General features: G+C 30.8%; 2 protein-coding genes across 2 annotated transcripts; both read left to right on the top strand.

Moving 5' to 3' along the window:
* Window positions 1–526: 526 nt before the first annotated feature.
* On the top strand, window positions 527–2,848 carry LOC119830582. The gene is made up of 3 exons (XM_038353651.1): window positions 527–533; window positions 791–1,053; window positions 1,293–2,848. The coding sequence occupies exons 1-3, from the start codon at window positions 527–529 to the stop codon at window positions 2,349–2,351; spliced, it is 1,329 nt and encodes a 442-aa protein (XP_038209579.1). The 3' UTR covers window positions 2,352–2,848.
* A 952-nt stretch (window positions 2,849–3,800) lies between these two features.
* LOC119830434 (protein takeout) lies at window positions 3,801–12,741 on the top strand. Its single transcript, XM_038353461.1, has 6 exons — window positions 3,801–4,016; window positions 8,713–8,831; window positions 9,325–9,446; window positions 11,232–11,365; window positions 11,809–11,958; window positions 12,544–12,741. The coding sequence occupies exons 1-6, from the start codon at window positions 3,950–3,952 to the stop codon at window positions 12,738–12,740; spliced, it is 789 nt and encodes a 262-aa protein (XP_038209389.1). The 5' UTR covers window positions 3,801–3,949; the 3' UTR covers window position 12,741.
* Window positions 12,742–15,677: the final 2,936 nt, after the last annotated feature.

Here is a 15,677-nt window from a genome sequence, read left to right as displayed (position 1 = left end):
TTGTTTTTAACAAACGTGATGAAATCATGTATCATAAGTCAGATATAACTAAAGAACTTTAGACTATATTCAGCTCATTTAGAGAAAGAATTTACAAATAAAAGGAGTATCTTTTTTTGTCTTAGAAATTTGATTCGATTCTTGAATACATACAATACAGTAATAAAGTAATGTAAGTTTGTCATTTACAAGTACATTAAATATATTACATAAAGGTTTAATTAGCATATGCAAGAACACGTACATTTTGAAATATTGTAAGCTAGGTTCTTAGGTAAGGGACAGGCGTTGCCTTCACATCTTTAATTTATACGTATAGAGCAAAAAGTAAGGAGCAATATTAGAAGAGTATTTAGTGTTATATGGGCATTAATACTTTAAACCTAGTAGCTTATATTAAAAAAGGATTATTCCCTATAAAATTATATTTGATATATTGAACGCAATATAAACATTATTAGTATACGTACATTCGGTATGCAAAATATGCGTTATTTAATACGTTTCGAATAACAAAGTTTTGAAAATGCGAGGTTTGTAATAATAGTATTTAAACTAATGTGTACATTCATTGAAAAGAAAAGTTTAGCTTAGGGTTTTTAATTAAAAGAAATATGAAATATTAGGTATGGCGTCTACTACTCTTAAGTTTTAATAATTAATATTGTCTTAAAGTCATAGAAAAAATAATTCCTCATACAATATTTTTTACAGCCTAACCCCAAAACTGATATTATATTTACAAAGCATCGTACAAATAAAAATTTATATTATGTTTTTTATTTTCCAGATGCTTCTCACATCGAGACGACAACAGTGTCCCAACTTGCGGAGGGTGAAGAGAAAATAAGCGAATACATACTGCAAGTATTGGAGCATTTCAAAAAACCAAATCCAGTTGGTCTACCTGGAGCAAAAATACCAGAACCCTACTATGTGCCAGACATGAAACAATCTATTTCACTTGGAACAATGTATTTCAAGAACACTGCAGTCTATGGTATTAGCAAATTTCGCATTTTACATGTAGACGCTGAAATGGGTGCTATGGAAGTGAGTTTCTTATATTTTTATTTTATTTATTTGTTTAAATTTATAGTCTCCTTATTTATCCTTTCATAATAAAACAACTCTGTAAATAATATGTCATGTTACCAAGGTGAAACGAATAAAGTTTATATGATTCTAGATTGCAGAAATTCTTCCCTCATTATCATAGATTTTTGTATGTCGTTATATTGTATCCTCCCTTTGGTACTGTTATCACTCAAAACTCTATACAATAATTCCAGGTTCATGCAGCGATTGCAATAGACAAACTTCAAGCACGCGGTAATTACACTATGGCAACATGGTTAAGCAAAGTGCAAGGTCCATTCACGGTAGACGTAACTGGAATAAAAATAACAGCTAAAGCAAATCTTGGAGTAGAAAGAGATGGGAAAATAAGAGCCCAAGACATCGTTATCGATATTGGTTTCACTAATATTGCCATGGACTTCCAAAATGCTGGTTTCTTGGGTGGAATGTTGCAGGGTGTTGTGAACTCAATGGGAACATTCCTGTTTGATTCCATTAAACCATACATTCTAAAAGAGGCATACACGAAAGCAAGAGAGGAGATAAATAAGAAACTCGATGAAGTAGCGGGTGACATGCAATTCCCGAATTCCATATCTCCCTTAGATATGGTTATAGCTGACGCAAGGAAAAAGGTTAGAGATATGCAAATGGACCCTTACAAAATACAAGATTATAACACTACGGTCAGCATTTTCACAGTTACTCTATCTAATACGTGGGTCACGGGAATATCATCATTCCACAGAGTCGGTAATATCACTTTAATGATGGAAAAAAATACTGTTATAGCTGATTTTGAAATTGGTACGCAAAAATTAGAAGGCACAACTCATTGGGATATTTCAGCTATAGGCGGTTTAATGTCAAGAGCTGGTAGTGCGTCATTTTCAGTGGAATATATAAGTGGCAGAGTCATTCTAGCACAGCCTCTAGATACGAGAGAAAAACCGATATTTCGGGATTTAGATCTTGAAGTTGGTAATATCCAAGTACGTTTCGACGGAGCGGGAACTATAGACTACGTTGTAGAGTTAGCAGTAAATGTCCTACCTAATTTACTTCGTTACCAAATCATGGATGCCTTAGAAACGCCAATAAAAGAAAAGGTTCAGCAAGAACTGAACAAAATCAATGTCGAAGAAATGATAAAGCAAGAATTACCTAAGGTTGACCAAATGCAAGAAGGAGGTGGTCTCAAATTATCAACTCTTATAGCCTCAGAAAGTAAAGAAGAACCATATGACGAAGATGAATTTTTTAACTTCTAGATGTATCAATAAATTGACGCAATCAGTTTTTATTTCATACATGGTTAAACTGTAACCCAAAAAAGCTTTTGCGCATTATTGGTTATATATTAAACATATTATACCAACTATTACATTCTTAAAAAAAAGTATTTAAAAGTTGAAATTTACAGCATTTTAAGAGTCAAGATTATTTTCTTTTTGTTTTTTTCTTGACTCTTGTACAGCAAATTTTTAATAAAATTGTGAAATCATTGTTCAAAAAATGCAAATGAATAAAAAAGAATTCAAATTAATAAAAAATTATGAATTAGGTACGTACTAGTCAGGTACAGTTTAAGAGACAGAAATCGTTAATGAAAATTTAGGTTTTTACTGTACATTTACTCTTAGTATAGATTGATATACAACAAACATTATATAAAAATCGTAATATTTATAAATTCTATTAGTTATCGATTTGAACACTTCAATATTTATAAACTACTGTTATGTAACATTATATTTGTCGTTATATCTTACGTTGTTTTTCCTTCTCCGTTTGTAGTCAAAAAAACATAAATTTTATAGAAAAAAATATTCGTGTAGTCACTTCTAATTTAACCTCTTGAAAATGGCACAAACAGCACACCTATTTAAAATATCTACTAAACAATTAAAACGTAATATTATTATATTTGAATAACATTTGTTTTAAACAAATGTTAACAAACGTTTTGATGTTTGAACTTTTGAACTAACTATTACGACTTTAAATTAAAGATATACTACGCATTTAGGTAATGTTGATATAATGGTTAATTTTATTTTTAAGTGTTATTCCCAAAAACGAACTAGGTTCCCCTTTTTTGTTTTGTTCCTCAATAACTCTGTGGGTTTCCAATCGAATGACATGAATCTTTTTGTGTTTGGAAGGAAATTGTTGTCATTTGGTCTCATTTTAGATTCTAAAGAAATCTCTGCATATAGAATCTATCTGATAATATCCATTTATTCAGTGTATCAGATTCTTTGTCCGTATATTTTGTGACTATTTAGGAACGAATTTTCATTATGGTACGTTTCATCGCACCCTAATGAAGAAAAAATAATTATGATTATTGAAACCATGTTATTAAATTAATTATGTCGCCGGGTAACCCAACCGGTGAGTAACGGAACAAATCTAATATTAAAAGCCAACAAGTCCAACTTGATACAAATATCCGCTTCATGGATATTAGTAAATAACTAATACAACGGTAAATTAGTAAAATTTCACACGTTTGAATTTCGGGGTTTTAATGATTTTACTTTTTAAATTTACATACATCCAAAAAGCTCCATAGAGTTCATTGCTCGATTATAAATGACATTTCTCCGGGCACGTTTAAAAAAGGAGGAAAACAAATCCTGACCATATTAAAACAATCAAAACAGGCTTGCGGTCGACGCATCGTGTTATATGGAAAGTGGAAGTTATCCGTCGCTGCTAAGCTCCAACATTGCTGTGTCTGAAGCATACCACAGCACACGCTTGTCGCGTTTATAAAAAAAAGGAATTTCGAATCTTTTTAAATTTGACGCGCAATTTCTTTAGTTTATTAATTTAAATGCAAGTCTAATTGTTACAAAAAAAAATGAAATCTTATCAAGTTTTTGTTTTATTCATCGCCGCTGTGATCGCACCGACGACTTCGAACACACGTAAGTGCTATTATATATATAAGAAAGTATTTACCGTAGTGGGCCTAGACTCGTCTAGGATATAACCACGTCTATTAAACTTTATGTGCATTTATAATAGAGTCATTTTATTTCCTGTACAATAACTTTATAGTTTTCCACATCAATCCAATCCCTAAAATAAGTTTTTAGTAAAAGAGGAGGTTCCCAATTCGATTGTATTTTTGCGTTTGTTAACTCATCACTTCTGTTTATTATTATATACATATATTTAAGAGGCTGATGCCTTCCGTGGGGTCCTATTTAAATTTGGTCTTAACAGTATACATGGCAGAATTTCATATTGTTAAATGCTGTTCTATATAATCATTGATTAAGTTCCGCAGGCTAACTCGCAGTGTAATGTTCCTATATTTAAATAGCTTTCATAATTTTAGCATTTGCATGAGAGAAACCATACATTGTTTCACTAGGTACCTACCTATATGACACAACGTTTCCTCGACACAACTAGATACAAAGCTTGTAGTTGCTTGTACATTTAAATTATTATATAAAACGCTGCTCTAGCTAGCGAGGGAAATATCCATATGAACTATTGAGTAATCTGGAATGCCTTCCTTTAAACTTATACAAGACTTGCAGAAACAGTGTTTTATGCGTTCTTTTTTTTTCAGTTTATTTTTAGGGTCTTACATCTGAGGGCACTTTCAATAGTAATATAACTAGAGCGATAGGGTCTTATTTAATAAAAAATGTAATATATAAACATTTTCAAAAGTTTATTAAGGACCTGACATTTATCTTTAAAGCAATTCTACATCAGTATCAAAATTTCCTAGCTAAAAAAAACATGTTGACGATTAAAGTTCATGTTTGATCTGAGTTTTACAAAATATGTAATATCTATATATGGATAGGAACATATTTTATTTACTAACTTATTCTATAGAAAATTCCAATTTAAATTGCTTTTGTTATATTAAATAATCCATCTATTTATTAAGTTCGATCCTGTATGTATCGTAACATACACGATCGTATATAACAAATAAATAAACAAATTCATGCCATTGTTTGTGGAATAAGGGCTTTTTAAAACACCCATAAAACGAAGTATGATGCATAATTTCAAGTTCTGATCAGTCAGTCATGACATCAGTTTCGTTGTTATATTTAAATAATAATAGTATACGAAGATCGTTGCTTTTCTAAATATTTCTTACCTACCACATAAATGCAATACAAATTTGCATACGACAAACCATAAATACGTATGGTTTAAATAATGGATGGTTTTATACCCTTCACCTCATTCGTTTGCCGGAAACTGGACGTGTGATTTGGCTTCTATTAACCGTGTAAATGTTATTATTAATGATATGTTCTTTTAAGGTACTTTAAAATTAAAAATAAAAAGGTTTAATTAAATCGCAATTGATAGTTCATTTTATCTCAAGTAATACATTACTATAGTTATTTATTATAGAACGGTATTATATAGTGATTGCTTATTATAATGCTATATTTGTTTTTATTATAAAAAATATATTATCTATAATAATAAGTTGTCTGGGTATGTAGTCATGTATGCAATATGAATTATGTATACAATTATTAGCTCCTTTAAAAAATATAATTATGTACTTATAATTAAATAAACATTACAGCTGCACTACTAATTATACTCCAGGCTTTGTCCAAGATGTTCTGATAACTATGTAGTATCACATTCCCCGCATTGTGTGCCAGTTAATTAGAACGTTTTGGACCAAGCCTGTTGTATAATTACAATAGAATGTCACTTCAGATAAGTTCGTTTAAGCATACGATTATTATTATTGTACGGCCAATATTTTAAGGCTCGAGGCACTTCTACGTTTGACTTTTAAAAAATCACTGCTTTTAAGCCAATTTATTTCACAATGCCCTTAAGCTTATACGCTTATTTCAACCTTTATTTAAATGCTCAAATGTTTAATCCACATACTTCTTATAAATAATCCCGTTAAATTATCATTCTGTACTGTTTTTTGACACATTTTTAAACTTTTCTGAACTCATTCAAGCTGATTATGAGATAAAATGAACTGATTAGCGACGTATGATTATGTGCTTGGGAGTTTAATACATCTAAAATTCATAGAAATGTAACGTGTCAGTACAATCTCACTCGTTCTTAATGATCTCGCGTAATGATCTTATGCAATAAAGAAATTGTAATAAATGCGCAGTCATCATGCGGAAGATATGAGATATCTGATGTGTTACAAATAATGAATTGTGGCTCTAAGTTTACACTGACAACGAGTTTTTTTTTTTATTTTTTACCTGTCAGACTTGAAAAAAGGAAAAGAATTAAAATGGTGCGCAGTGACGAAACCGCGGCTAATTTAATATAATTATTTATATTAAATTAGCCGCGGCCTTAAAGCACTTAATAAATTACGTAATTGTACTACTCAATCCATTTTTTAATACCTTTAGATAATAGATAGTAAGAAGCATATATTATCATGTGATTTCTGATGAGTGTATTTGGGAGTTTGTGGCGCTGTAGGAGGTAAATTCTGGATTAATTGAACCGAGAAAAAAATATTCTTTAAAATTCTTCTACCACTAGAACGCCACGTTTTCTGTGAGTGTCATATGCTATATTTTATTTAGTTTACATCAAATCTAGTCGGGACGAGTTTTTCTAATACATATAATAATTTTTTCTTAGTATTATTATATTTTGAGATTTAAAAATATGATGACTAAGCGAATATCACATTAAAATTTACTTTGGAATGTTATATTTTTTTTGTAAATAATGTGAGGGTAACACTAGGAATAAATTCATACTTTTGAAGACATTTGTTCTTTTATGTTTAATGCAAAGACGATTTATAGAATATCTGAATGCACGAGAATGGTGTAGGTATTCTTACACACATCCATAATACCCAGTACTATGTTACAATTTCCTTTTTTATTATCAACAATCAAATATGTTTTAATTATTCAATATTTTCAATATAGTTTTCTTTTTCATACTATATTATTAATAGTATGAGAATATCTTCTAAAGCTCATATAGCAAGTGTTAGATGAAGTTTACTTAAACTTCGAATACTCTAAAATAAGTTATGATTTTTGAAACGAAAGAAAGCAGTATTTTCGAGGATAACACCTCTAAACTTTATAGAAGAGTCGAAAACTCTAGTGTTTAACTAAAATAAAAAAAATAAAATCACAAGATAATATTCGCTATAAATAAACAATTTCCTCTGAATGTTTATAAACTACATAATACTATATAATACTTGTAAAACTCTCTCGTTTAAACGCCCGTTAAAAAAAGTTTAATAAACGGTACCAGCCGCACGATTACTGCAAGTTTCGCGGACAAGTCCAACGGCCAATGACCTCACGGACATCATTAACTTTTTATCTGATCAAGTCTCGATATCAACTAATTTTTTTTTTATAAACGCTTAAATGCACGAGAAATATAATGCAAAACATTTATATTATTGATTAGACGCTCGTCCCGACTACGCTCGGACATCAAGATTCCTGTTTTATCCCAAGGGAGCATTTAATCAGGATAAAAAGTATCCTATCACCCAAGCAAGCATATGAGCTTGCTTGGGTGATAGGATACTTTTTACCTGTCAATATACCAAATTTCATCAAAATCCGTTCAGTAGTTTCTGTGTGATTGACGGACAAACATCCAAACGAACAAAAATATGATGGTTTTTATTACTAGTTGTGTTGTATGATTGTTTAAATGACGAAACACTTACTCAGTATGAGTGAGTTGTAATGATATTTTAATCACATCTCCTCTAGTTTCCAAAAAAAATTTTGTGCATATAATTCCTATGAATTCGACGAATTTGATCATCTGTTTGCAATCTAGTATTTTTTGATAATATTTTTAATATATCGTATGACAATGTTTCAAATTGAACTCTTCAATATAGAGAGTTTATAATAATGCAATAGCTAACGTAATAAAACCCACAGAAAACCATTCAAATACAAACAAAATCTCATAGGTCATCAGACAAAGCGATTGTATACATCCAGATAAAATATCTGAAGGTCTAGAGTCCCATTGTCCAGTGTTAACATCTATTGTCTTGACTGTCAGCGGCACGACTACCGTTATAAGAACAGCTCTTGCATACTAATGGTATGTAGAAAGCTGGACCAGCTGATAGTTATCGCTTATTGCCTATACGCTACGTGTTTAATAACTGTTACTTCGTTGTTTATGGTTTAGCGGCTTTTGGACATTGATTCAGGTCATGGACTTAAGAATAATAAATTCCAATGTTTTGTAAATATAGCTCTAACATAACAATCTATACTAATATTATAAAGCTGAAGAGTTTGTTAATTTGTTTGTTTGCAAGCACTAATCTCAGGAACCACTCGTCCGATTTGAAAAAATTCTTTCAGTGTTCATTGAGGAAGGTTTATAGGCTATATATGTAATACGGACGAAGCGGGGGCGGATCGCTGCTATAATATACATACATAGATGCATGTTGGTTTTATTACTAATATGAGTTATATAACAGTTCAACTACAAACTTGAAAATGTTCGAAAAAAACAACAAATACATTATATTATTTTTTCTTCACGTAATTTCAAAGTGTCGTATGAGTTTATCCACAGTATAACACTTGAAAAAAAATCTGTACATTTATGTTGTTTCAGAGATATTTGGAGGTCGTTGTTCCAAACAGGATCCCAATGTCGATGCGTGTTTATTAAGAAGCTTTAACAATCTACTAGACTACTTGAAAAGTGGTGCTCCAGAACTCGGATTGGAAGAGGTATTTATGGTTATTTTATTTTTATTTATTTCTTATTTTCCGCATACTTATTTATATAATAATGTATGAGGTAATCGTTTTACGTAACTCAATAGTCTATGTAGTATAATGTTATATTTGTTTCCTTTTTTAAACGGGTCTTCACTTATAAAGCTATTTTCATCATCATAAGATTTGTAATTAGATCATTTTAGGTGGGTATTATTTATCTACGTTATATATACCTAATTTACCAAAATTATATACCTAATATCTATATGACTTCAAAATATATGGATATTACAGTTTAGAAATTAAAAAGGACTTTTTAACAGATTTTAAGCAATTTATTCATTATATTATTAATAATTTTTTACGACGTTTCGAACACTTACAGTGAGCGTGGTCACGATATTATAGTTTTTATTATTATTATGTTCAGTGTAACATAACGCAAGAAGACCAGTGTAAACATATTAAATATGTTTCAATAGTTTTTATGTTATTTTTACAGTCAGACGAGATAGTAATAGATGAACTATCTATAGCATTGGGCGGAGGTCCGGATGGATACCGCGCTACCTTCAAAGATATCCACGCTACAGGAGTCAATAATATGACCATCACTAATGTCAGGTACGAATAGATAAATCTATACTATAAAGCTGAAGTTTGTTTGTTTGAACGCATTAATCTCTGGAACTACTGGTTCGATTTGAAAAATTCCTTCAGTGTTAGATAGGCCATTTATAGAGGAAGGCTATAGGCTATATGTACTACGGGCGAAGCCGGGGCGGACCGCTGATATTAGATATTTATTTACACATATTGTTATCAGTGCTATGATTTAAGTTTACTCCTTTAAAAGTTTAAATAAATTCGGAGCACGTTGAATTCAAAGTCAAAAGTACGTCGCACTGCTAATGAGCGATTTAAAGGCGTATTTGAACAATTTAGTGCACGGGAATTTACAAAATGTATGGCTTGTGCACAAAACATATCCAATTTTTATTACATTATTAACTTTTATAAGAGTCACATGTAACATTTTAAGAATTCCGTAAATTAGATAATTATTAGTTGCCTACTCATATGAAAATTTAACCTACAGGTTGAGTATGGATTGTTGATACTTAGCTTTTACTATCTTCTAATCTCAGTGATACCAGGACATTAGTTAGAGTTCAATGTTTATTTAATTAAGTCTTGATGCCACGTTCCAAAGTCATTACGTAGTAATTGAGATCTTCGTCATATTCTACCCATATTTTGGATAAAAACAACTTCCCTCAAAAAATCCTTTAGTACTTTTGACATATACTCATATATGCCATTAAACTCTCTTTATAGAAATAACCCCTTCAACAATTTATTTACAAACTTCTGGTCAAGAACCTTTGAAGTGCAGCTTATTTCTAATTTATTCCAATCACGACAACATGACACACGGTTCAATCACACACGTCTGGCAGACAAAGCCGTGTGCCAGCGCTAGTCATCGCTCACCTGTTTTTGCTATGAATAATAACCGCAAATATTTATTCTAAACGACAATGAGTAAATGAAATATGCGTGATCTTGACCTTCAATGATCCTTCGTATGTTCATCACCAATGCCAGATGCCATGCTTGTCAAATTAATGGTTGAAGTAGTTAACATTGTGATCTTCATGACTTGACGTAAATCGTTGTTAGAAATAGTTAACAACACTGAAAATGTATTACGTATTCTTAGGGGTCATTTATTAATTACGAGAGGCATTCAAGGGGTGAGGGGGCGAGTTGAACCCTAATTAATCTCACGCTGGAGAGATGGGATTTTTAAAATGGGATTTTAGAAATGGGAAATAATTATGAGAAAGCAATTTTAATTTAACAAAAAAAAACCATACACAAATTTTGCAAGGAAATTAGGTTCGTCTATACAACATTACTACTAGTCTTACCTAGTTGTAAGATATCATTTTTTTTCTTTCTAAAGTAAATTCAACGAACTTACAACAATACAACCAACTTGGTGTGACCGTAAAACTTACTACAGTACCTATACCTAACACTATCTGCTCGTCTGGCTTGAGTTTCTTAGGATAAAAACAAAATAAAATATGTTCTATAACACTATCAGATAACGTGGCTTTATATTTGTGAAAGAACTTTTAAATTTGACTCGTTACATGTAGGAAAACCTCTATTACGTCGCAAAGTCTAGTTGAGTTATCTGTAGTACAAATTTGAGAAAAATAATCTTTGAATTTAATTAGTTGGATTTTTTTCAGAGTATAGGAGCTAAGCTCCTGACATTGCGTAGAAGGCAGCAGATATATAATCTGAAGATGATAATGATCCGTATTAAATATAAAACAAGCTGACGATTTTTGATGATTTTTCGTTTTTAAAGACGTACAACTGCTTTACTTCCAGATCGGACTTAGAAACCCATCAATTCCAGTTAACAATGTTCGGTCCACACATCAGCGCCAAGGCGCGCTACCGCTCTTCTGGTGTGCTGCTCTTAGTGAGAGCTTCTGGCGGTGGTGACTATTGGGGAGAGTATGGTATGATTACATTTAATTATGATATATCTAACTGGTTATTTAATAATTTATATGCAAGAAGTAAGAAGTAAAAAGATTTGTTTGATGAAAAATATTTAGTTTATTGAATAAAATATGGAAGTTTGATATTTTAAAGTAAATATTTGATAATTAATTTGGATTGAATAATAATAGCGTCATCTATCGGCATTTATACAATTTGTTGTGCTTAAAATACCCATAAAATACACATATTTCCATACGGCATAGATATTTTAGCAAGGTAAAAAGTAGCCTATATCACTCCCTAGCCTCGTCCTATCTCCAAACATACCAAATCGCTCCTTTACAACGAAAGAAAGACAAACAAACAAGCACATCTTCGTATTTATGATATTAGAAAAAAGAAAGGATTAAAGAGTAAGAAATAAAAACTAAAAAAAAAAAATATAAATAATCGGCAGATGGTGTGAAGGCCAAGGTGTACTTCCGCGGCGCGCCCTACACGCGCAACGGCCGCACCTACCTGAAGCTGCAGCAGCTGAAGTTGGACTTCTCCGTTAAGGGCATTCAGATGGGAGTGGAGAATCTGGATAATAGCAACTCTGTGCTACGTGAGTATTTAGGAATAATAAATAAGTGTTTTTTTATAATTTAATTCGTAATTGAGAATTATCATTATAAATATTATTTAAAATCAAATGAAAGTGACATTAATTTTAAATTTGGTATAAGTGCTATCGCCTGAACTTATTATAAATTAATAGAACATTATCTTCAAATCTTGAACGGAAGTCAAAATACATATTAGTTTTTGTGTTCCACTGGAAAAATTCTAATGATAAAAAATGAAAGTCTTGTATTAAATCTAGACATATCACTTAAGATACTTTTACGTATTACTAGCAAATTTTACATATATAGACGACTAGCAAACCCGGCGAACTCCGTTTCGCCAATTTTCTTTGCTATAAACCTCACGGAGCTCGAGACCTTTCCAACGAATGCAAAACCGTGGAAATCAGTTCGTGCTATCTGGAGTTATAGCGTCAGGAAGGAAAACCCGACTCATTTTTATATAGTAGATAAGACAATGTTTGGACTTTAAACATAATAACCATATCGTAAAAACATATATACCTATTGAATATTTGTAATACAAAACTAATTTAAACACATAATATTCTAAACATTTTCAGAGGCGGCACTAAACCTTTTCATAAACACAAACGCGCAAGAACTCCTAAAGGAGATGAAGCCAGCGCTCAAACGAGACTTGGCTGAGAAAATGTCACGATTCCTTGATAGAATCCTCGCAAAAATCCCTTATGATGACTGGATCAACGAAGAAGAAGCAGAGGAAGAAGAAGAAGAAGAAGAGGAAGAGAAAAAATAGATCAAGAAAAAAGATTCCGGCAATTTAGTATCGTCAGATATTCTTTACATGTGGAACATAAATTGAGAATAAAGCACGATATTATCACGAATATAATTTTTTTGAAGTCGAAACCTTGAGCAATTCAAAATAAAACACGCTTTTTAACTTTTCACTTTTATCATAATGTACTTCTTATTAGGAACGTTTTGTTTTTTTTAATCGGATATTACCATAGACAAAAAAGTACAGTGGTTTAAAATATTTTATTTGTTTCTTATTCTGATCACAAACAAAAGAAGTTTAGACTTCTTAGACATAATGGTTAAGCAATTTATTTGAATGTCGATTTAGTTCGAAGTGTAAAATATATCTGATGATAGAAATTGCCTTCGGTAATTGGTAGTTGTGTTATTCTTAAGTATTGTAAATTATTTTCCAATAAAAATTTATATGAAAGAATCAATAGGTGCTTTAAGGTTGTGTGCGATTATTCATGATTTTATAGTAACGTTCTACTTATATGAAATCAATTCACATTTGATGAAATGTAGATTAACTAAATGCGTAGATTATTTTAATGAATTGAAATTTAACATTGTCTCTATTCATATAATAGGCATATTATTTTAGGCTCTAAACAAAACGAAAAAATTAGTTGTCTGCGAAATATATTTACAACTAGCAAGACGAACGAACTTTAAACATTAAATCCTTCATAGGAATTCGTGTAACTATTTTTAAAGAAAATGAAAAAGGAACATTTTCTTACTTTTCTATTTACTATTGTGATTATCTTTGTATTGTTTTAATATTAATAAATTTATCAGAATGTGTCTATGTGTATAGGCAAAAAATAATTATAAGTAAATCGTAATATACTAGTATTATATACAGAACTGTAATTTCGGTAAGTTATTTCCTTATTTATTTAGGTTGTGTTTTTAAAGCATGATTTAGTTTAGTGATATTAGAAAGGACAGGTCTCAGTGAATAAAATGTAATTTATATGCTATGTTTTACTTTCCTTATCATCAGCCCATTGTTTCCACGGTCGGGCGTAGACCGCACTAGTCAAGTGCAGGTTTGGTAGACGTCGCATGTCGAAATTTTTTTTTTGTTTGTACTCATGCTGGTTTTTTCACGACATTTTTTTTCCTTCACCGATTGGAGTTATATTGATTTGGTTATTATGCAAACATAACCTTAAATTTTTTTATTTTTATTTTTGTATTATGTATGTATATGTATTGAATACAGACTTACGCGGGTGAAACCGCGGGGCGCAGCTAGTATGTTAATATTTATTCTTTAATAATATTATCTTTAAAATTGCATTCAATGCTATAAAAAATATCTAACATATCTTCATTTAAGGTTAGGTTTCAAGTGTTTTTCTAGTCCACTTAATCTAAAATAGGAAATTTATATTTATCTATAGTATTATTATTTAAATTTCTCATTGGGATAGAATTCTCCGTTAATAACAAAAAGAATCACGTCGTCTGAAATTTTCTGAGCAGTTTCTTATATGACCATAAATAGATAGTTTGATAATGCCTAATCTGTGGGAGGTGGCGAATGTGTACAATATTTTTTTCCAGATAGAAAACCAAATTCTTTGAGTTTTCATCTACCATTGTATTTTATGCCGATAATTGGGTGCTGTCAAAAATTAGTTCCCTTTACGCAGGTTAGAAGCGTTTTCCAATTTCCATACAAATAACGCTGTATGACCAATATTTACTACTATTTACGAATACATTTACGATAGTTTTCATGCTTGCGCTTCAGTAACAAGACGACATTTCTGTCGTTTAGCACAAAGAAAAGCATCATCTGGTCATAAATATGATATTGCAAATGACACAATTTTTAAATCACAACCTATTATTACTATAAAAGTTTACTGCAACAAGGTTCTGACTGTGTTAACCGTAATACGAATATCATCTGTAATTCGTGTGAAACTATGAGCTCTACATCCCGCTCTGGGATAAATTACAAACTGCAATTATTAAAAAAAAGGGCAGCAATGAGTTGTAAATATATAATAATCAAAAAACAATGTAGTCGTGTTTAATTAAATGACTATCCACAAAAATGTTTGCCACTCCAACATATGCTATATGAGAAAAAATATCTCGTTAGGATACTCTATAACATATAAAACACTACAATAATCATTATTAATAAAACTAAACCGCTTTCAAATTGACAAAATTAGACCAATTTAAATGAACTACACTGAAGGCAACAGCTTAAAAAATCAACAAACCAAAACAAAAAACATAGTGGAATTGATAATGATAATTTTTTGATTCGGTTGAAATGCAGTAAGTGCTTAGTGTAAAAGACAATCCGAATAATTTCGCATGTCCATCGACCACGTTGTGACCTTGTAACCGAAAGTTTACTTCATTCACTATAGACTCTAGTCGTTATAGACCTATTGCATCGTTAACAATTCTGAATTTACATTAATTTCGCAATTTGATACGCTTTACAAGTTCACATATTGTTAAAAGCAAGCGATTTGATTGAAGATTTGCTTTCATAATCATATTTCAACATTGACGAGTGGATTCTCCGCTGTATTCATCTGCAATGTGGCTTTTGTACACATTTTATGATCGCTGTGGAAATCCGTAAACTTCTATACATGATTCCATTCTATCGACTTAATAGGTGTTAGACTATATATTTTCTAAAAGTTATATGCATTTTTTATTATTATGTAAACCATTGTTGCAAATTATTCGCATCAATGGTATAGATAAGAATAGGATAATTTTTAATTCAATGTACTAACATAGTTTTTAAGCATATTGTTACTAACAAAATGAGCCTTGATAGTTGCTCGAATAAATGAAATTATATTATTATTATTATTAATTTAAATAATAAGAAAAGTTATAAGCTCATAAATTTATGGAGTTTAGCTCGCAGCTATAAAAT

The sequence above is a fragment of the Zerene cesonia genome, chromosome 11, assembly GCF_012273895.1.
Source record: "Zerene cesonia ecotype Mississippi chromosome 11, Zerene_cesonia_1.1, whole genome shotgun sequence".
NCBI lineage: Eukaryota > Metazoa > Arthropoda > Insecta > Lepidoptera > Pieridae > Zerene > Zerene cesonia.
Note: the sequence above shows the minus strand (reverse complement) of the source record. Positions and strands in the feature narration are given on the sequence as shown.

What these genes read in the sequence shown, in the direction of transcription:
- LOC119830582 (XM_038353651.1), top strand. An exon ending in CTGAAATGGGTGCTATGGAA is followed by an intron (nt 1,054 to 1,292) that starts GTGAGTTTCTTA and finishes CAATAATTCCAG; the next exon opens with GTTCATGCAGCGATTGCAAT.
- LOC119830434 (XM_038353461.1), top strand. Translation starts at nt 3,950, where the DNA reads ATGAAATCTTATCAAGTTTTTGTTTTATTCATCGCCGCTGTGATCGCA. An exon ending in CAGAACTCGGATTGGAAGAG is followed by an intron (nt 8,832 to 9,324) that starts GTATTTATGGTT and finishes TTATTTTTACAG; the next exon opens with TCAGACGAGATAGTAATAGA. An exon ending in TGACTATTGGGGAGAGTATG is followed by an intron (nt 11,366 to 11,808) that starts GTATGATTACAT and finishes AATAATCGGCAG; the next exon opens with ATGGTGTGAAGGCCAAGGTG.